Here is a 22922-nt window from a genome sequence, read left to right on the forward strand (position 1 = left end):
GAGGTCTCCCTTGCTGTAGACACTATTGCCCTGTTGCTATTTTATAATTTCATATTAGCAAAATATAAAATTCTGTAAAAATTTTTTTTAAAAAAAACTGGGCTTGAAATAAAGGAAAAATGATCTGTAGCAAAATAAAATTAAAAAAAAAACACAATTTCCTTGTTCTTGAGAACTTTCCCATCAATAATTCCGTTTTTTAAAAATGCTGCACAGACGGGATTCAGTGTCAGCTGCCACTTCAGACTTAGTCATTCAAAGCTTGTCCCATATGGACCCAACTCCCTTCCCACCTCTTTCTCTCTCCTCACTCCCCTCTTGCTTTTATTAAAGCCCCTTCCCTTTTCATCTCTCCAGTCTGGATCCAAAGTCTCTCCCTCTGATAGTGTTACCCTCCCCCAGAGAAAAAATTGCATTCCATTCTTGGGTCTCTCTCACCTCTCCATTTTTTTGTCTTGAGAATTCACTTGCAGCCTGATGCTCATGAGAGACGCTTTGCTCAGTTACTGCTGGCGCCGAGGAGGAGGCAATGGCTTGGGTCCCCAGGATAAGTGCCCAGACTCCAGCTCAGACCCTGGGACAGCAAGAGCCAATTTCCTTGCCTGTCTAGGCACCAGGGCAAGCTTGTGAAGCCAGCCTCGTCTGGGCTCACATGAAGCAAAGATACTCTTGTCATTAGTATGACTTTAACTCTGACTCCTATGAAACAAAGAACCTCAAAATTATTTTTTATTTTATTTTGAGATGGAGTCTCGCTCTGTCGCCCAGGCTGGAGTGCAGTGGCACAGTCTCGGCTCACTCCAAATTCTACCTCCCAGGTTCAAGCAATTCTCCTACCTCAGCCTCCTGAGTAGCTGGGATTACAGGCACCCACCACCACATCCCACTAATTTTTGTATTTTTAGAGCGATCTCAGCTTACTGCAACCTCTACCTCCTAGGTTCAAGCAATTCTCCTGACTCAGCTTCCCGAGTAGCTGGTACCACAGGTGTCTGCCACCATGCCTGGCTAATTTTTGTATTTTTAGTAAAGACTGGGTTTCACCATATTGGTCAGGCTGGTCTCGAACTCCTGACCTTAGGTTATCCACCGGCCTCAGCCTCCCAAAGTGCTGGGATTACAAGTGTGAGCCAACGCACCCGGACTCAAAATTATTTTCTTTATTCCAAATCATTCCTCTCAATTTGTTAAATTCTAAATTATTCCTTTCATCTTATTTCTTTGCAACCCAACCAAGTATTTCCCATCTCAGCACACGATGCCACTACCTCGGTGCTTCAGCCATGAACTTGAGTTCTTGCTCTCCCTCACTTATATCAAGTGCTGATAATTTTCTTTTTTTCTTTTTTTTTTTTTTAAGATAGAGTCTTTCTCTGTCACCCAGGCTGGAGTGCAGTGGTGCAATCTCTGCTCATTGCAACCTCCCCCGCCCCGGTTGAAGCCATTCTCCTGCCTCAGCCTCCCGAGTAGCTGGGATTACAGGTGCCCGCCACTATGCCCAGCTAATTTTTGTAGTTTTAGTAGAGACAGGATTTCACCACGTTGGCCAGGCTGGTCTTAAACTCCTGGTCTCAGGCGATCTGCCCTACTCAGGCTCCCAAAGTGCTAAAATCACAGACGAGAGCCACCACACCCAGCTCAAGTCCTGATAATTCTACTTTCAAGATATATCTTGAGGCCGAGCAAGGTGGCTCACTCTTATAATCCCAGCGATTTGGGAGGCGGAGGCAGGAAGATTGCACGGGCCTTAGGAGTTTGAGACCAGCCTGGGCAACATAAGGCAACCTCATCTCTAAAAAAAAAATTATTAAAAAAAAATTAACTGGGTGTAGTGGTGCATTCCTGTAGCCCCAGCTACTAGGGAGGAGAAGCCAGAGAATTGCATGAGCCCAGGAGGTAAAGGCTGCAGTGAGCTGAGATTGCACCACTGCACTCCAGCCTGGGAGACAGAGCAAAACCCTGAAAAAAAGATAGAAAGAAAGAAAGAGAGAAAGAGAGAGAGCAAGAGAAAGAGAGAGAGATATAAAGATAAAAGAGAGAGAAAAAGAAAACAGGAAAGAAGAAAAGAAAGGAAAAGGAAAGAAAACTGTATCTTTAATCTGTCTCTTCTCTCTATCTGCCCCACCACCATCCTTGCCCAAGGAGGGTCACCAGGTAAAATGCAAGACACCCAGTTAAAGTGGAATTTCAGGTAGACAATGAATTATTTTAGTGTAAGTAAACCCATGCAAAATTTAAATTTTAGATAAGCAAAGAATACTTTTGTCCTATGTAATATTTGGGATATATATATTTGCTAAAAATATTCATTCTTTGCTTATCTGAAATTCAAATTTAACTGGGCATCCTGTATTTCTCTTTGCTAAATCTGACAACCCCAAATCCAAGGCACCATCATGGAGCCTAGCCCACTGCAGAACCTCCCCACTGGTCTCCCCATCTCAATTCTCGCTTCTGCCACTGAATCACAGAGCTGCCCGAGAGCTTTCGGAAAAATGAATCAGATCAGGACATTTCCCTATTTAAAACACATAAGGCCAGTCGCAGTGGCTCATGCCTGTAATCCCAGCACTTTGGGAGGCCAAGGTGGGCAGATCACAAGGTCGGGAGTTCAAGACTATCCTGGCCAATATGGTGAAACTCTGTCTTTACTAATAATACAAAAATTAGCCGGGTGTGGTGGCATGCCTGTAATCCCAGCTACTCAGGAGGCTGAGGCAGGAGAATAGCTTGAACCTGGGAGATGGAGGTTGCAGTGAGCTGAGATTGCACCACTGCACTCCAGCCTGGGCAACAGAGCAAGACTCCATCTCAAAAAAAAAAAAAAGCACCTAAAGATACCTCCACTGTTTTTGCAGTAATAAACAAGATCATATTTTGCAACAGTTTTATTGAAATATAATACACATACTGCACCATTCACCCATTTAAAGCATACAATTCAATGTATTTTAGAGTATGCATAGATATATATCACCATTGCCACAATTTTAGAATGCTTTCATCACCCCACAAAAGAAACCCTAAAACCCTGCTCACTTTAGCCATCACCTCCAGTCCTCCCCTGGCAATCGTCATTGTGCTTTCTGTCTCGGTAGATTTTTCTATTCTGGACATTTCCTATAGATGGAATCATACAATATGTGACCTTTTGTGTCTAGCTTCTTTCATTCAGTATAATCTTTTCCAGGTTCATCCCATTCCAGCATGTATCAGTACTTCATTCTTTTTCATGGCTGAATAATATTCCATTGTGTGAATAGACTAAAATTTGTTTCTCAATTCATCTTTTAAAAAATAATCCCTATTTTACAGATATTGATGGGCACTTGAGGTACTTCCATCTTTTGGCCATTAAGAATAATGCTTCTGACCAGGTGCTGTGGCTCACACCTGTAATTGAGCACTTTGGGAGGCTGAGGTAGATGGATTGCTTGAGCTCAGGAGTTCAGGACCACCCTGGGCATCATATCAAAACCCCATCTTTACAAAAAATACAAAAATTAGCCAGGTGTGGTGGTGCACACCTGTAGTCCCAGCTACTCGGGGGACTGAAGTGGGAGGATCGCTTGAGCATGGGAGGTCAAGGCTGCAGTGAGCCATGTTGGCACCACTGCACTCCAGCCTGGGTGACCAAGTTCTGTCTTTTAAAAAAATTATTAAACAAAATAGAATTATGCTTCTATAAACATTCCTGTTCAGGTTTTTGTGTAGGCATAGTTTCTTATTTCTTCTGTGTATATCATCAGGAGTGGAATTGCTGGGTTAAATCATTTGAATTCATGTTTAATCACTTGAGGACCTGCCATACACCACTTTGCATCCCCACCAGCACTGTGTGAGGGTTCCAGTGTGTATTTTGTATCTTCCCATTCAAACTTACCAGTAGTCTGAGAAAAGCTAACTTCTTTTTCACCCTGGGGGCTTTTGAACCTACTTCCCTCTTCCTAAAACACTTCCCGCATCACTCTTCAGTGAGGTTGTCTCTTCATCCTTCAGCTCTCAATTCGAACGTGACCCGCCCCCATCATTCCATCTAAGTAATATATCCACACACGATTATCCCTATCACTGAAACGGACCTGTACCTCAATAGCTAAGTGGTTTTGTTTATTATCTGTCTGTTTTGTGTGTCCTCTCCATTAGAAGGTGGGCTCCCTGAGGCTGGGGGCCACGCCCATCTTGTTCATCAGGGCATCCTCATCCCCTTCACACAGCCTGGTTCCTATAGTGTGCTCAGTAACTCTTTCTTGGTGGAATGAATGAATCAATTAATGAATGAATGATGGAGCTCAGAGAGAGCAGAAGGTGTTTCTGAGATTTGTGTCCATACATAGTGGATACTCAATAAATATCTGTGCTGCTAAGCTTGGCACAGTGGCTCACACTTGTAATCCCAGCACTTTGGGAGGCCAAAGCAAGAGGATCACTTGAGCCCAGGAGTTCAAGACCAGCCTGGGCAACATAGCAAGACCTCGTCTCTATGAAAAAAAAAATTAGCCAGCCATGGTAGCACATGCCTGTAGTCCCAGCCACTTGGAAAGCTGAGGTGGGAAAATCGCTTGGGCCCAGGAGATAAAGGTTGCAGTGAGCTGTGATCATGCCACTGTGTTCCAGCCTGGGTGACAGAGTGAGACCCTATCTCAAAAAAACAAACAAACAAAAATATTTGTGCTACTGATGAGCCTGCAAGTAATAAAGGTAGACACACAACCATACACACATCCACACACACACAGAGTTTGAGAGAGAAAGATAAATTCAGTCCTTTAAGAAAAAAGTGAAGGGTATCGTTATAAGTTTCATTAATCTCAACACAACTGCCCATACAGGTGATGGAAAGAGTTGCCTGTTCCACTTTGCAATGTGCAGAAGCAATGAGTCCTCTTTCCTTTCTGTTTTAATAGAAAAATCACTCTGAGCACTTTGGTACATGGAGCACTTTGGAACTCTAATTACAGGTGACACGCAAATGGAAAGAAAAATAGGAAATCAAACATTTGAGCCAATAAGTTGGGATTTATATGGGCACTTAATAGCAGCAAAGTACCCTAAGCCACTCAGAATTTTCTCAAAGCACTTTGCAGATGGACATCACTGGGGCCATTGTGAGGATAAGTCAGGAATGTCTGGAATGCACTTCAGTCCTTTGAGGACGTGTCCATCTGCTTTGTAAATCTTAATGTCCAGTTTTATGAGATTTCTCCAAGGCGGATGCCATATAAAACCTTCTGAGGTCTCTCCCCCACATCTATCTGTAGCAGACCTCTCAACACCCTCCTCAGTCTCCAATCTAATCTAATCATCGCAACCTCTTTTAGCTTTCACTTTGTCATGCTCTCTCCTGCCTGGAACTCTCCTCGCCTCCCACTGGCACCTGCCTAACTCCTACCAGGTTTCACTTTAGAGGTCACCTCCTTCAAGAAGCCCTCCCTGCCTTCCTTCTTCTCCAGACAGGATTAAGTTCTGTATTACTTAAGATCCATAGTTTGAAAAAAAAAAAAGCAACTCAACTGAAAGTGACTTTAGCTAAAAATAGAATCAGTTTTGCTCTGGGAAGTCCAAGGGTAAAAGGGACACTCAGGCTGAGCACAGTGGCTAATGCCTGTAATCCCAGCAGTTTGGGAGGCTGAGGCAGGTGGATCACTTGAGGTCAGGAGTTTGAAACCAGCATGGTCAGCATGACAAAACCCTGTCTCTACTAAAAATACAAAAATTAGCTGGCCGTGATGGCGTACTCCTGTAATCCAGCTACTAGGGGTGCTGAGGCAGGAGAATCACTTGAGCCTAGGAAGTGGAGGTTGCAGTGAGCTGAGATGGCACCACTATACTCCAGCCTGGGTGGCAGAGCAAGACTCTGTCTCAAAAGATTTAAAAAAAAAATTAGGGCAGGCACAGTGGCTCATGCCTGTAATCCCAGCACTTTGGGAGGCTGAGGTGGGTGGATCACCTGAGGTCAGGAGTTTGAGACCAGCCTGGCCAATATGGTAAAACCCCGTCTGTACTAAAAAATAAAAAAAATTAGCCAGGTGTGGTGGTATGGACCTGTAATCCGGCTACTCAGGAGGCTGAGGCACAAGAATCACTTGAACCCGGGAGATGAAGGTTGCAGTGAGCTGAGAGCACACCACTGCACTCCAGTCTGGGGAACAGAGTGAGACTCCATCTCAAAACAACAGCAACAAGCAGTACAATGCAGCCTCAGAAATGGAAAGCTCTGTGTGAAAAGAGTGAAAGTTTTCTATATTGTGAAATTAAAGCAGTTCAGAGAGCCAGGCATAGTGAACTCATGCCTGTAATCCCAGCACTCTGGGAGGCCAAGGCAGCCGGATCACCTGAGGTCAGGAGCTCAAGACTGGCCTGGGCAACATGGTGAAACTCCTGTCTCTACTAAAAATACAAAAATTAGCCAGGTGTGGTGGTGGATGCCTGTAATATCAGCTTCTAGGGAGGCTGAGGTGGGAGAATTGCTTAAACCTGGGAAGCGGAGGTTGCGGTGAGCCGAGACCACGCCATTGCACTCCAGCCTGGGCAGTAAGAGCGAAACTCCATCTCAGAAAAAAAAAAAAAAAAAAAAAAAAAAAAAAAAGCTGTTCAGAGCTGGAGGAATGGGCCAGACACCTAGAGAGTTGAATCTGGAATCTTGATCTAAGCAGTTAGTGACTAGAAACATGCTAAGTAGAGAGAAAGCTAATCCCTCTTTCTAGAACTCACCTATTCCTGAACGAATGGTTGAAGAATGAGTGGATCAAGTTCCAATCGAAAACCACTAGGATCCAAGACAGACCTGAGGACAGGACTATCAGCTGGCGCCACCGTGCTTGCTTCCTTCTCTCTCTTTGCTGCCAACTGGCAACTCCTCTCTGATGCGTGGAGTCCCACCCGAGAGAGCACGTCTGATTGGTTTACTGCCTAGGCTGTCTCCGATCAGGCGCCCCCCTCCGGTCCATTCAGTGACCTCACCTGCATTGCCCTTTGACTTCCGTGTGAGGTGGTCAGAAGTGGAAGATCTAACATGGTATTGTCACAGGTTGGGTTTCCTGGCAGGTGGAATCTGAGATGAAGATTAGCATACAGACAGTTTTTTAGGGATACCGTTGGGATCACTACCTATGAAAAGAAAGAAAAGGAAGGAGGGAATCACAAGAATGTAGCTACGTGATGTGGTTCCTGTGACAAGAAGCACTGTACATTACAGTTGCCTCCCATTGTTCTCCCTTTGTAGCAAAAGAACCAGGCCTTTGTAACCCCCTGTTGGTTAGTCAACAGATGTGGACTGCCCCTGGAATGAAATATGATCTTGGATGAGGCAATTCCCAAAGGGGACTGAGAGCTGAGGGCAGTCTTCCTGCAACACTCATAGCACCTGGAGGAATACACCCTTTCCTTCCTGAAGGTCAGTGCATCTCAAACTTGGCTGCACACTGGAATCACCTGGGATCTGTAACAACACTGCTGTCTGGCTCCCGCTCCAGACATTCTGATTTTATTGGTCTGGGTATCAAGATATCCTGGATATCAGGATATTTTTTAAAGCTCCCAGGTGATCGTAACCTGCAGCAAAAATTGAGAAATACTGCTGAAATAGGTTCTGAGTAGCACATCGCAGTGTATGCCAGAGTTATTCAATTGCATTTGATCAATTATTCTTTTCTGAGCATTTCTCCACCCCATAGAATCACTTATTGTTTTACTTCTTGAGAGGGGCTCTGGGAACATACTACCTGTAAGGCCCCAGATTTTATCTTTTTTTATCTTTTTTTTTTTTCCAGATAGAGTCTCCCTCTGTTGCCCAGGCTGGAGTGCAGTGGCGCCATCTCAGCTCACTGCAACCTCCGCCTCCTGGGTTGAAGCGATTCTTGTGCCTCAGCCTCCCAAGTAGCTGGGATTACAGGAGTGTGCCACCACACCCAGCTAATTTTTGTATTTTTAGTAAAGACAGGATTTCACCATGTTGGCCAGGCTGGTCTCGAACTCCTGACCTCAGGTGATCCTCCTGCCTCAGCCTTCCAAAGTGCTGAGGTTATAGGTGGAAGCCACGATGCCCAGCCTATTTGCTTATCTATTGACTATCAGTCAGAGTTCAGCTGTACAGGAGAGAATTCCTAGTAAGCAGAGAGGGAACAGCACAGTGGGTTAACTTGCTCGCAAGCTTGTTGAGAGGTCTGAAGAAACAGATCCTGAGCTCAGCTCTCAGGATCAATTCCAAAGGCCACACCTTGGCAGGATGCTTGCTTCTACAGCAAGCGGGAAGCTAGCCACATGTCCATCTCCAAGCGAGTACTGAGGCCAGGAAGATGTAAGGGCCCAGTGCGGTTCAGTACCCACCTCTGTGGCCAAGGAAGTGCATTTTAACCCTGTAATTCTGAGAGACGACTGGCAGCCTCTATCAGAATTACAGGGTTGAAATGGGATACAGCTAAAGGATACTCCCTAAAGGCAGGGAGCGAGTGCTGAGCAGGCATCAGTGATGTGTCTTCTACCTGCTCAGGACACCCTAATAACTAGGGAGACCAGTGCGATCTCCTTATTTGTGTACTTTTAATAAGGTGGGAAACAGTAAAAAGATGACACACAAAGGTGCGGCTGACCTTCACTACTAAAACCTTGTCATCAAACTCCTGAAACTGAGGACCAGACATGGTAGCTCATGCCTGTAATCCCAGCACTTTGGGAGGCCAAGGCAGGCGGATCACATGAAGTCAGGAATTCGAGACCAGCCTAGCCAATAGGGTGAAACCCTGCCTCTACTAAAAATACAAAAATTAGCCAGACGTGGTGGCAGGCACCTGTAATCCCAGCTACTTGGGAAGCTAAGGCAGGAGAATAGCTAGAACCCAGGAGGCAGAGGTTGCAGTGAGCTAAGATCATGCTATTGCACTCTAGCCTGGGGGACAGAGTCTCAATGGACTCAGTCTCAAAAAAAAATAAAAGAGAAAAAAAAAATTCCTGAAATTGAAATATTTGGAAAACGCACTTAAACTTTTTTAAATTATTCGATTTTTTTGCAGATGGTGGTCTTGTTATGTTGCCTAAGTGGGTCCCAAACTCCTGAACTCAAGATCTTCCAGCCTCAGCCTCATAAATAGCTGGGATTATTAAGCTTACCTGGATTAAACTCTTAACCAATGCACGTGTATCTTTCCAAAGTCCCCTGAATCAATTATCCCGGCGCTATTTCTACCCTTCCACTCCCATGGGCAAAGGCAAAACCACCATCGTATATTTCATGTGTATCCTTCCAGCCTATTTTAAAGAAATATGTGTGTGTTCATGAATAATTGATGGTATTGTTTCCTGTGTATTTCAAATTCACATAAACAGTATCCAACTGTACAAATAATTGCCTCATTTTACAAATGCCTTATTTTGCTCCATGTTATATTTTTGAAATACATCTATCTATAAATCTAGTCCATTACTTGTGATTCGTTACGCTGTTCCATAGTGTGAATATACCACATTTGCTTACACAGTCTCCTCTTGGAGGCTCTTTCTGTTGCTTCCAAATTTTGGTTATTTCAAACAATGCTGCAGTGAACATCTTTGAGCACCCCTGGAAGAGTTCGTCTAATACAGCAGATACCATCATTTCCTCTCTTCTCCCTTGCCAATAAAACCCTGATTGTATATGGACAGCCTTGTGCCCAGCTGCCTCAAGGAATAAATCATGATTTGCCTAAGACAGCAATTGGCAGCATTTTTCTATAAAGGTCAAGGATGGGAAATATCTCAGGCTTGCAGGCCATATAGTCTCTGTCCTAACCCTGCTATTGTAGTGTAAATGCAGACAGCAATGATACATAAATGAACAGGTATGTGTTTCAATAAAACTTTATTTACAAAAATAGATGGAGTCATCCAAGAGGATAAACAGACAGCAGATATGCGCTTGAAAAGATGGTCAACATCATTGGCTACTTATTAGGGAAAAGCAAATCAAAACCTCAGTGAGGCTGGGCTTGGTTGCTCATGCCTGTAATCCCAGCATTTTGAAAGGCTGAGGGGCGGATCACCTGAGATCAGGCGTTCAAGACCAGCCTGGCCAACACGGTGAAACCCCGTCTCTATTGAAAATACAAAAAATTAGCCAGGCGTGGTGGTGCATGCCTGTAATCCTAGCTACTTGGGAGGCTGAGGCAGGAGAATCACTTGAACCCAGGAGGCGGAGGTTGCAGTGAGCTGAGATCGCAGCATTGCACTCCAGCCTAGGGAACAGAGTGAGACTCTGTCTCAAAAAAACAAGACAAACAAACAAACATAAAACCACAATGAGGTATCACTATATACCTATCAGAATGGCTAAAATAAAAAATAGTGAAACGCCAAATGCTGGAGAGGATGTAGAGAAACAGGGTCATACACATACATGGCTGGTGGGAATGCACAATGGTGCAGCTACTCTGGAAAACAGTTTGGCAGTTTCTTAGAAAACTAAACGTGCAACTACCATATGACTCAACAATTGCATTCCTGGGCATTTATCCCAGAAAAAGGAAAACTTATGTTCACACAAAAACCTGTCCGCAAATGTTCACAGCAGTTTTATTTCTCATAGCCAAAAACTGTAAGCGATTCAGACATTCTTCAATGCGTGAATGGTTAAACAAACTGTGATACAACCGTACCGTGGAATCAGTGTCTTTACTGTGGGAGCGGATACATGGATCTTCGTAGGCAATAAAATTGTATGGAACCTAAATACACACCCATACACACACACACACACACACACACAAGCATATAAGTGAAACTGGGAAAATCTGCTTTAAGATCAGTGGATCAATATCCTGGTTATGATGTTATACTACAGTTTTGTAAACTATTACCATTAGGGCACTGTGTAGAAGGAGTCTCTCCACATTACTTCTAGAATTTCACATAAATCTATAATTACAGTAGTCCCCCTTTACCCATGGTTTCACTATTCAAGGTGTCAGTTGCTCACCATCAACTGACTTCTGGAAATATTAAATGGAAAATTCCAGAAATAAAAAATTCATGGCCGGGCATGGCGGCTCATGCCTGTAATCCCAGCACTTTGGGAGGCTGAGGCAGGTGGATCACTTGAGGTCAGGAGTTTGAGACTATCCTGGCCAACATGGTGAAACTCCGTCTCTACCAAAAAATACAAAAATTAGCCAGGCACATGTTGTGGCACATGCCTGTAGTCCCAGCCACTTGTGAGGCTGAGGCAGGAGCATCACTTGAACCCAGGAGGCAGAGATTGCAGTGAGCCGAGATCGTTTCACTGTACTCCAGACTGGGCGACAAGAGCAAAACTCCATCTCAAAAAAAAAAAAAAAAAATTGTAAGTTTTTAATTGTGTACTCTTCTGAATAGTGATGAAATCTCTTGTCATCCTGTTCCATTGCTCCATCCCACCTAGGATGTCAGTCATCCCTCTCTCCAGCACGTTCACGCCATAGACACTACCAATCCATTAGTCACGTAGCCATCATCTTGGTTATCAGGTTGACTACTGAGGTATTGCAGTGCTTGTGTTCAAGTAACCCTCGTTTTTCTTAATAACGGCCCCAAAGCACAAGAGTGGTGACGCTGGCATATACGTATAATTGTTCTATTTTTTTAATTATTGTCATTAACCTCTTACTAATTTATGAGTTACATTTTATCATGGTATAAACCAAAAAGTATCTGAGACATGTCTCCATCCATTTAGAAGTGTATTTTACCAAGGTTAAGGTCATGCCAGGAAGCAATGAACATGGAATCACAGAAACAGTCTGTGGTCTGTGCCTTTCTCCAAGGATGACTTTGAGGGCTTCAATCTTTCAAGGGGAAAATGGACTGGAAGGGAAAGAGGGAGGGTATGGTCACCCACAGGTTGCAAGAGAAAAGGAGCAGGTAGGGGAATAGTCAATTCCGAGCACGTGATGTCTCTTGCTCAGGAAATCTGTACTTTACATAGATAAGGTGATCATAGAGTGGCGACCTGGGGGGATATTTAACCTTTTATCTGTAGCTCTTAAACTAACTGCTTACTTAAAGTAAGCAGTTTCTTGCCATACTCAGGTTCCAGCTTATTTATTTTTCTTTTCGTGTAGTGAATTGGGGTCCCAAGTTTTTATTTTCCTTTCACAATAGGTATGTAATGTATGTATAGGAAAACTAAAGTATAGATATATGTAGGGCTTGGTACTGTCCTCAGTTTCTGCACCCATTGGGGTCTTGGCATGTATCCCCCTTGGATTGGGGGGGACTACTTATCTCAATAAAAAATCCAATTAAAAACAAACAAACAGATGGAAGTATGAATTTGGCCACAGCTCACAGTTTGTCAATTTTTGATTTAAGGCCATGATGGTGAAGCAGAGACCTTCTGTTCTTCTCTTCCCTTTTAATAACAGACCTCCCGTATATATTAGGTAGGCACATTGACGTCTCGCCAAAAGACTACATTTCCCAGCAGTCCATGCAGCTAGGTGTGGCCACATGGCTCAGTTCTGACATATGAAGCCTACATGAAAATGTTAAATGGTAATTCTGGGAACGTAAAAGTGTGGCAGGCATTCAAGCAGCCATCTCAGATCATGAGACAGTGTGGAATGCTGATGGATGGAAGAACAAGATCGAAGGACTCTCTTACTCTGATGTCTCTGGAGCTATACCACCTTCCTCACTCTTTGTATGTATGAGAGGGAAATACATTCTATCTTATTTGAGCCACTGTAGTTTTGGGGTAAGAGGCAGGACTAAAGTCCAGAAGCAGGGCTCAGACACTGGACCAAATTGAGGACCAACACAGGGATGGGGTGGAAGCAGCTTTCCATAAGAAATGCCCACCAGGATGCCATGTCAGTTACCATTGCCATGGCAACACCTGGGAGTTACTGCCCCTTTCCATGGCAATGACCTGCAGACTCAAAAGCTGCCACCCTTTTCTTAGAAATTTCTGCATAAACTGCCCCTTAGTCCACATGTAACTAAAAGTAGGTATAAATCTGATTGCAGAACTGCCCTGATCTGCGGCTGTCAGCACACTGCCTACGGGGTGGCCCTGCTATGCAGGAGCAGTCACGGATCTGTAACCCTGCCAGGGCGATAACACTGCTGCTTCAATAAAGCTGTTTTCTTCTACCCCACTACTGGCTCGCCCTTGAATTCCTTGAATTCCTGGGTGAAGCCAAGAACCCTTGCAGGCTAAGCCCCACTTTGGGACTTGCCTGCCCTGCATCAGTTTGAGTGTTTTTGGCTTTCTTTTTTTTCTTGACACAGTCTCACTCTGTCACCAGGCTGGAGTGCAGTGGTGCAATCTGGCTCCCTGCAACCTCTGCCCCCTGAATTCAAGCGATTCTTGTGCCTCAGCCTCCTGAGTAGCTGGGATTACAGGCACACACCACTATACCTGGCTAATTTTTGTATAGTAGAGACAGGGTTTCATCATGTTGGCTAGGCTGGTTTTGAACTCCTGACCTCAAGTGATCCACCTGCCTCAGCCTCTCAAAGCACTGGGATTACAGGCATGAGCCACTGTGCCTGGCCAGCCTAAGTCTAACTAATGAGATTTTTTTTCCCTCCAGATATCACATCCTCATTGCAAAAGTAGAGAGAAGGAAAAGGAAAAGATTTCCTGGTGCAGGTCTCTTGTTCAAGGGGACGGTCTTTCTTAGAAGGCTCCCAGCAGATTTTTCTTAATCTCATTGACCAGCAGTAGGTCACATGCTCACCTCCAGACCAATGGCTAATTGTTGCCATTACTTTTAATGGCAAAAACCTCAATTGCTTTTGCACCAACCAAATGCATATGGCATATTCATGTTCTAGGCTGCTATAACAAATTGCCAACAACTAAGTGGCTTAAAACAACAGAAACAACATATTCTCTCATGGTTCTGGAGATGAGAAGTCTGACATCAAGATGTCAGCAGGGCCACGATCTCTCCAAAGGTCTTAGGAAAGAATTTTTCTTTGCTTCTTTTAGCTCCTGGTGGTGGCTGGCAGCCCTTGGTGTTCCTTGACTTGAGCAGGGTAACTCCAACCGCCTCATCTTCACATAGCTACCCTCCCTCTGTGTATATCTGTTTCCAAATTCCCCTCTTTTTATAAGGACAGTAGTCATTGCTTAAGATTCATCCTAATCCAGTGTGACCTCATGTTAACTTGATTACACCTGCAAAGACCCAATTTCCAAATAAGGTCACATTCACAGGTCCCAGGTGGAGAAGAACTTTTGGAAGAGACATTATTCAATCTAGTACATCTGGCAGTTATAATACCTTCTGCCAGCCATTGGTCTGAAGGTGAGCATGAGATCTACTGCTGGACAAGAAGATTAAGAAAAATCTGCTGGGAGGCTTCTAAGAAAGGTTTTTCCCCTGAACAAGAGATCTGCACAAAGAAGATCTTTTCCTTTTTCTTTTCTCTCCTTTTGCATTGAGGATGTGATAGCTGGAGCTGTGGCAGCCATCTTGCTGCCATGAGGCAATAAGCCCAAAGACTAAAACCAACATGCTAAGGATGACAGAGTGGAAGCACAGGCACAGCCTGCTCTTTGATGAGATATTTGCACCACAAACCCAACCTTGAAAGGCCATGCCTTCCCCTGGACCAGGGATCAGCACACTTTCTCTGTAAAGGGCCAGATAGTAAATATTTTAGGCTTTGCAGGCCATATAATCTCTACTGAAAGTATTCAACTCTACTATTGAAGTAGAAAAGGATCCAAAAATAATATGTAAATGAATAAGCATGACTGAGTGTCAACACAACCATTACAGCCGTGTGCAGTGGCTCATGCCTGTAATCCCAGCACTTTGGGAGGCTGAGGTGGGAGTATCACCTGAGGTGAGGAGTTCGAGACCAGCCTGGCCAATATGGCAAAACCCTGTCTCTACCAAAAAACAAAAATTAGCCAGGTGTGGTGGTGGGTGCCTGCAATCCCAGCTACTCGGGAGGCTGAGGCAGGAGAATCACTTGAACCCAGGAGGTGAAGGTTGCAGTGAGCTGAGATTGCACCACTGCACACAACCTGGGGCAGGGTTTCTCACACTCAGCACTGTCGACATTGTCAACCTAAATGACAAACAGAGAGAGGCTCTCTAGAAAACAAGATTTTTTGGGGGAGCAATGTATTGCAATGAGAATATGCAGGCCAGAGTAAATTACGTGTGCATGCAGAGAAGTAAAAGAAGACAAGGGTTTTTCAAGGAAAAAAAATGAGGAGGATTACATAATTGCTTAGAAATAATTATCCTTGGCTACAAAGATCAATAACAAGGTGACGCCAGTCCAAAGCTGGACAGGCATTTGCTGGGCAGATGTCCCTGCAGGAGTATTTTTTTGTGTAAGACTGTGATGGTCTTACACAAAAGGCCTTGTGTAAGGCTGTGGTTTTTGCAGGCTTCTGTGATCATTTCTGTTATCAGGCACACAAGCACAGGAACCTTCTCTACACGGCCTTTCTCGGCTCTATCTGTCAGAGTTTTCCTTTTTATTAACTTTCATTTTAGGTTCAGGGGTCAGGGGCACATGTGCAGGTTTGTTAGGTAAACTTGTGTCACAGGTTTGTTGTACAGACTATTTCATTACCCAGGTACTAAGCCTAGTACCCAGTAGTTATTTTTTTGGATCCTCTCCCTCCTCCCAAAGGCATATGAGCGGCTTTCTCTCTCTTTCTTTCCTTCTCTTTTCTTTCCGACAGAATCTCACTTTGCCACCCAGGCTGGAGTGCAGTGGTGTGATCTTGGCTCACTACAACCTCTGCCTCCCGGGTTGTCCCGCCTCAGCCTCCCCAGCAGCTGGGATTACAAGCATGCACCACCATGTCCTGCTAATTTTTGTATTTTTAGTAGACATGGGGTTTCATCATGTTGGGAAGGCTGGTCTTGAACTCCTGACCTCAAGATCCACCCGCCTTGACCTCTCAAAGAGTTGGGATTACATGTGTGAGCCACCGCGCCTGGCCCTGTCAGGGTTTTCTTAACATTAGTGACTCCATTTTGATTCTGACAACTGTCACAACATTTTGGGCCAGGTAATTTTTGGTTGTCTGTGCCCTGTAAGATTTTAGCAGCATCCCTCGCTTCTACCCACTGGATGTCAATAACATCCCTCAGTTCTAACAACCAAAAATGTCTCTGCACATTGCCAAATGTCTCCCGAGGAGCAACGTTGTCCTTATTTGAGAACCACTGGTTTAGAGTAAATAGCTGGAAGTGGATCACCAGGTCATAGGCCATGGGCACTTCCAGTTTTTCCAGTCCTGCCAAATTGTTCTCCAGCATTTATCCTCATTTACACTCTCATCAGTATAATTTCAAGTCTAGTGATTCGCGCTTTCAACTGAGCTCAGTTGCCTTCCATAAAGTGATTATTGCCTGAGCAAAGGACAATATGACTGGATTTTCACAGCAGGGGGGCACGTTTAATCAACCCTATCTCTTGTGACTCCGGTAATCAAGGAATTAGGTTTTATTTAAGTGAAGTTTACCCTTTACACTTAAAGTATTGATGAGACTATAATTATGGGCTGGTTAATTTTTTCTCCCCTGCTGTGGACATTCATCTGCTCTTCTCCATTCGCTTACAACAAGATCCTTAAGGGAGAGGTATCAAATGAAATATGAGGAGGTCTCTGGAGAAGGGGTTGCCCCATTTTTTTTCAGGTATGGGAGGGTTAAATAGGATAAATGTGAGAAATCAGTCCCGTCCTGATCTGGGTCTATTGCATGGAGAGAAGTTTCCTGGGAATCGCTATGATGTAATTGAACATGGTACTCACTGAAATCTGAACCCTTTTGTTTCCCCAGTGGGCTTGGGTAACGGTCCCTGTTCTGTTTCTTAAGCGGCTGCTTAATCCTGAGATATCAACAAAGACCATAACTGACATTTATGGAATGCCAACTACTTTGCTAAACACTTAACAAGCGTTCTCTTTTTAATCCTTCCCACAACCCAATGAGGTAGATACGAGGATTATTAGTCCCATTTTGCAGATGGGAAAGTGGAGGCTCAGAGAGATGGAAAATACGCCCGAGGTACCCAACTATTGCAGAGCGGGGCTGGGGTTCAAACCCAGGTCTCTCTGGCTCCAAGTGTCAAACCACTCTGCTATAACTCTGACTCCAATTCAAGAACTCTGTTGTTCACCAAGCGGGCTCCTGGCATTGAATCTGGCCCTGGCTTTAATGCATGGCTTCAGGAAACACAGCTGTTTGGAGGAGGCAACAGCTGTTCATTCATTTACCACTCCACCAAGCCACACAAATTAAAACACCATAAGGTAAGGCTTGCTTGGTCTCAAACACCAGGATAGGTAATTATTGTTTTAATTAAAGAAAAGAAATACCCAACCCCTTCCTGTTCAACACACTTGAGTACTGATTTCTGTAGGAGGTAAGAAAATAAGTTGCGGAAAGAATTCACACACACACACACACACACACAATTATAGCGATTGTACATATATCATTGTGTATGTTTGAAAGAGAGAAAGTCCAGGAGTGGTGGCTCACGTCTATAATTCCAGCACTTTGGGAGGCCGAGACAGGTGGATCACTTGAGGTCAGGAGTTTGAGACCAGCCTGGCTAATACGGTAAAACCCCGTTGCTACTAAAATAGCTGGGCATGGTAGAGCACACCTGTAATCTAGCTACTTGGGTGGCTGAGGCAGGAGGACCGCTTGAGTCTGGGAGGCGGAGGTTGCAGGGAGCTGAGATCACGCCACTCACTGAACTTGAGTCTGGGCAACAGAGTGAGACTCCATCTCAAAAAAAAAAAAAAATGCAGAAAGAGAGAAAGACAAATCAGGATGCTCACTACTGTTCATTCATTCATTAAGTCTTTATCTCTTTTTAATTTTTTTTTTTTTTGAGACAGAGTTTCACTCTATTGCCAAAGCTGGAGTGAAGTGGTGCAATCTTGGCTTACTGCAACCTCGGCCTCCCGGGTTCAAGCAATCCTCGTGCCTTTGCCTCCTGAGTTGCTGGGACTACAGGCATGCACCACCACGCCCAGTCCATTTTTTGTATTTTTAATAGAGATGGGGTTTTGCCGTGTTGTCCAGGCTGATTTTGAACTCCTGAGCTCAGACAATCTGCCCACCTCGGCCTCCCAAAGTGCTAGGATTCCAGGTGTGAACCACCACAGCCAGCCTGGATCTTTACTTCAAAAAAAGTTTGAGTGCCTGCTGTGTGCCCAGTTTTAAGCCGGGAGACCACAGGAAACATTCATGGACTAGGAAGTCTGCCTCATTTCTTCACGTCATGAGAGAGAGGTTGAATTTTTTTGCAACTGGTAGAAAAGTTTTCCCTGTATGATCAACTGGATTTCCACAAACTGTTTTCCAAAATAATCTCCTAAAACTCTTCCTCCCTTAAAGATCTCCAACAGGACACCAGTGAGGAAGAAGAGGAACAGGGAAACCGCCCTAGCACCCACCCTTCCCAAGAACACAGAAAAATGTCCACACACGTGCCCCACAGTAAGAGCAGCCACGGTCTGGTGAAATATCTGCTTCTAGCTTCCCGCTGAGGACACTGCTCTTCTCTGTATTTGTTTGCTTAGGGATGCCTTAGCAACACGCCACAGTCTGGGCTTGAACAACAAAACTGTATTTTCTCACAGTTCTAGAGGCTGGAAGTACAAGATCAATGAGTCGACAGGGTTGGTCCCTTTTTATTTTATTTTACTTATTTATGTTTTTGAGACAGGGCCTTACTTTCTTACCCAGGATGGAACACAGTGGCATGATCTCGGCTCACTGCAGCCTCAGCTTTCTGGGCTCAAGCAATCCTTCTACCTCAGCTGCCTGAGTAGCTGGCACCACAGGTGCACACCACCATGCCAGCTATTTCTTTTTTTTTTTTTTGGTATTTTTTTTTTTTTGTAGAGACAGGGTTTCACCATGTTTCCCAGGCTAGTCTTGAACTCCTGTACTCAAGCGATCCACCTGCCTGGGCCTCCCAAAATGCTGGGATTACAGGTGTGAGCCACCGTGCCCGGCCAGGGTTAGTTCCTTCCGTGAGGGAAAGACCTGTTTTAGGCTCCTTCCTTGGCTTGTAGATACCTTCTTCTGCCTCTGTCTTCACGTGGTCTTCACTCTGTGAGTCTCTGTCTGTGTCCTAATTTCCTCTTCTTATGAGGAGACCAGTCATAAGTCGCTGGGATTCAGGTCCAACCTAGTGACCTCATTTTAACTTAATTACTTCTTTAAAGATGCTATCTCCAAATATAGTCACATTTTGAGGTTCCAGGGGTTAGACCTTGGATGTATCCACTTGGGGTGGACCAGGGGATGGCATTCATCATACAAGAACCTCCCTCCCTCTTCCCAAGTCCCCAGTCACCCTATGTCACCCTAATTCTAAAGGGCTTAAACTCTGGGGCCAGGCAGGTGTGTGACTTTGGATAAGGTACTTAAGCCCTCTGCCTTGGTTTGCTTATACGTAACATTGAGCTAACAAGTGTAGCTGTCTCACAGGGTTATTATGGGAATTAAAGGAGTTATATGTCTAAGGCACTTAGAAGAGCACCTGGCACAGATCGAGCACTATATAAGTGCTTATTAAGTTAAACACTGAAATCAACAACTCATTTTTACTAATCCGTCAGGAGAAGCTGGGCACAGAGGTGCACATCTATAGTTCTAGCCACTCGCGAGGCTGTGGTGGGAGGGTTACTTGAGCCCCGGCGTTCAAGACCAGCCTGGGCAACATAGCAAGACTCCAATCTCTAAAAAGATTTTTTAAGTTAGCCAGGTGTGGTGGTATGTGTCTGTGGTCCCAGCTACTCCAGAGGCTGAGGTGGGAGGATTGCTTGAGCTCAGGAGTTGGAGGCTGCAGTGAGTTATAATCTCACCACTGCACTCCAGCCTGAGCCACAGAAAGAGACACCATGTTTAAAAAAACAAATTAGGCACGGCGCGGTGGCTCACGCCTATAATCCCAGCACTTTGGGAGGCCGAGGTGGGTGGATCACGAGGTCAAGAGATTGAGACCATCCTGGTCAACATGGTGAAACCGCGTCTCTACTAAAAACATAAAATTAGCTGGGTGTGGTGGCGCGCGCCTGTAGTCCCAGCTACTCAGGAGGCTGAGGCAGGAGAATTGCTTGAACCCAGGAGGCGGAGGTTGCGGTGAGCCGAGATCGCGCCATTGCACTCCAGCCTGGGTAACGAGCGAAACTCCATCTAAAAAAAAAAAAAAAATTAATAAAAATTAAGACAATTTAAGAAGTGCTAGGAGATTGTTACATTACCCTCCCAAAGAATTTGCTTTCTTGGCTGGGCACAGTGGCTCACCCCCTGCAATCCCAACACTTTGGGAGGCTGAGGCAGGCAGATCACCTGAGGTCGAGAGTTCGAGACCAGCCTTACCAACATGGAGAAACGCTGTCTTTACTAAAAAATACAAAATTAGCCAGGCGTGGTGGCATATACCTGTAATCCCAGCTACTCGGGAGGCTGAGGCAGGAGAAACCCTTGAACTGGGGAGGCGGAGGTTGTGGTAAGCTGAGATGGCACCACTGCACTCCACCCTGGGTAGCAAGAGCAAAACTCCATCTCAAAAAAAGAATTCGCTTTCTCTGTGCAATGCTTAATATCAGCAATGGAATCACTAATCCACAATAGGGGAACCACATATATTTGAGGGTGTGGGTCCCCAACATTCTTCAAAGTCCACTATTTGACAACTACATAATCCACTATAAAATATTAACAGTAGTCAACATTTATTAAATGCTAACGATGGGGCTGGGCATGGCGGCTCACACCTGTAATCCCAGCACTTTGAGAAGTCAAGACAGGAGGATCACTGAAGGTTGAGAGTTCGAGACCAGCCTGGCCAAAATAGCGAAACCCCATCTCTACTAAAAATACAAAAATTAGCTGGGCGTGCTGGTGGGTGCCTGAAGTCCCAGTTACTCAGGAGGCTGAGGCAGGAGAATTGCTTGAACCCAGGAGGTGGAGGGGTGGAGGTTGCAGTGAGCTGAGATTGTGCCACTGGACTCCAGCCCGGGTGACACACTGAGACTCTGTCTAAAAAAAAAAAAAAAAAGCAGAAAGGCCGGGTGTGGTGGCTCAAGCCTGTAATCCCAGCACTTTGGGACGCCAAGGTGGGAGGATCACAAAGTCAAGAGATCCAGACCTTCCTTACCAATATGGTGAAACTCTGTCTCTGCTAAAATACAAAAAAAAAAAAAAAAAAAAAAAAAAAAAAAAAAAATTAGCTGGGCATGGTGGCATGTGCCTGTAGTCCCAACTACTTGGGAGGCTGAGGCAGGAGAATTGGTTGAACCCGGGAGGCAGAGGTTGCAGTGAGCCAAGATCACGCCACTGCACTCCAGCCTGGCACCTGGCGACAGAGCAATACTCTGTCTCAAAAAAAAAAAAGCTATTGATGGGCCAGGCACTGTTTTAAGTAAGGGCTTTCCTGATATATAGGCTGTGGGGTGGGTACTATTATTACCCCCACTGTACAGTTGGGAGAATGGAGGCTCCAAAAAGCCAGGTCTGAAGGCCATGCTCCCCAGTTAGTAAGTGGTCCAGCAGCACAGGACAACTCGTGTGTGCAAATTAAGGCCTGCCAGACTTAGAGTGTCAGAGAGGGAGAGGTTATTCCTTCTCTCCCACTTTTCCATCACTCCCTTTTCTTCCCCCTCTGCTGAACATTGCATCCCCATGGCCAAGACTGCACCCCCTGTTCTACAGACAACATCCAAGCTGCTGGGACCCGACCCAGCGCCACCTTGAGAGCCCAGCATTTCGAGGGGCAGGCTTCCAAACAGGGTAATAATCGTCCCATTAAAATTAATGTCCATGAAGTGAGCCGTTAAAAGCGTGCAGATTAAAAAGGGTGGGGGAGGGAATTGTTCAATTTAAATCCAAAGGGCTTTTTAAATAGACACTGTGTCTTCATTCTTGGAACGCTACACCCGGGCAATGGATCAGGTCCCCTCTGCAGAGACTAGGGGGGGATTAAGGAGGTGAGTCCCAGGAGAATGGGAAGCAGTTCTGGCCAGAAGCAAAGGGAACCAAGGTTCATCCAGGGCCCACTGCGTGCCAGGTGCTTGGCACACATTTCTCTCATTTAATCTCTGCCCCAGTCCTGGGATGGAGGTATTATTATTCCCAGATTACAGGGGGCAGTATAAAACCGTGGTTAAGAGCTTAGAGCCTGCGGCATACTGCCCTAATTCACATGCAGGGTTCATTCTTAGCTACTCTGTGAGCTTAGGCAAGAGGCCTTACCTACCTATGCCTCAGCTTCCTCATCTTTGAAATATTATAGTAATTGCACGTAGAATTGTTGGGAGATTTACCTTTAGGCAGCAGAGGCAAGGGCGCCCAAAGCCTACAGATGCCAGACATGGAAGTCTTGGCCATTAAGAAGCCTAGGAGAATTGGAGCCAGGTGAGGGAAAGGGCCACCAGGATCACATGGAGGTGTGGGCCCTGAGTCCTGACTTTGTTGTCATTTCACCGCGCTGCAGGCCAAAGCAGACGTTTCTCCTCCTGATCAATTCAGAACAAAACTAAGTTCACAGGCTTGAAGAATCGTGGTTATACTCTGCGGTGGGAAGGAAAGAATGGAAGCTACCTCAGCAGCTTCCAGACTCGCACCTTCGAGCCACCTCTGGACTCGTCCCGATCGTCTGAATCCCAAAGTTGCCTGAATCCCGGTGGATTTAAGATCGCAGGTTTCATTCTCCCCTAAAGAATCCTGAGATCCGCCCCGCCCATCTGAACCTTCACCGGCTGTGACAACGACTCCAGACTCTCCAGTCTGGAGGTGCACAGGAGCGGCTGTCGGATTGGAAAAGGGGGAATTAAAGTCCCCCGCGCCCCTCCTCTCGCTGACCCCTTAGGGTCTCTACTGCGCATAAATCGGGATCGTCGCAGAAAACTGTAACCCCAACAGGAAAATAATGTTCACAAAGAAAGCAGACAAGAAGTTTCC

General features: G+C 45.2%; 1 protein-coding gene across 2 annotated transcripts in view; it reads right to left on the bottom strand.

Annotated features, from left to right (window-relative positions):
* Positions 1-22922, bottom strand: part of LOC105728572 (E3 ubiquitin-protein ligase RNFT2) — a 292363-nt gene that overhangs the window by 132870 nt on the left and 136571 nt on the right. For both annotated transcript variants that reach the window (XM_012468997.2, XM_012468996.2), the window contains exon 11: positions 6964-7110. In XM_012468997.2, coding sequence (XP_012324420.2) covers positions 6964-7110 — 147 coding nt within the window. The remainder of the gene's footprint in view (positions 1-6963; positions 7111-22922) is intronic.

Source organism: Aotus nancymaae, unplaced genomic scaffold (assembly GCF_030222135.1).
Source record: "Aotus nancymaae isolate 86718 unplaced genomic scaffold, 86718_ANA_hifiasm-v0.15.2.pri h1tg000021l, whole genome shotgun sequence".
Taxonomy (NCBI): Eukaryota; Metazoa; Chordata; class Mammalia; order Primates; family Aotidae; genus Aotus; species Aotus nancymaae.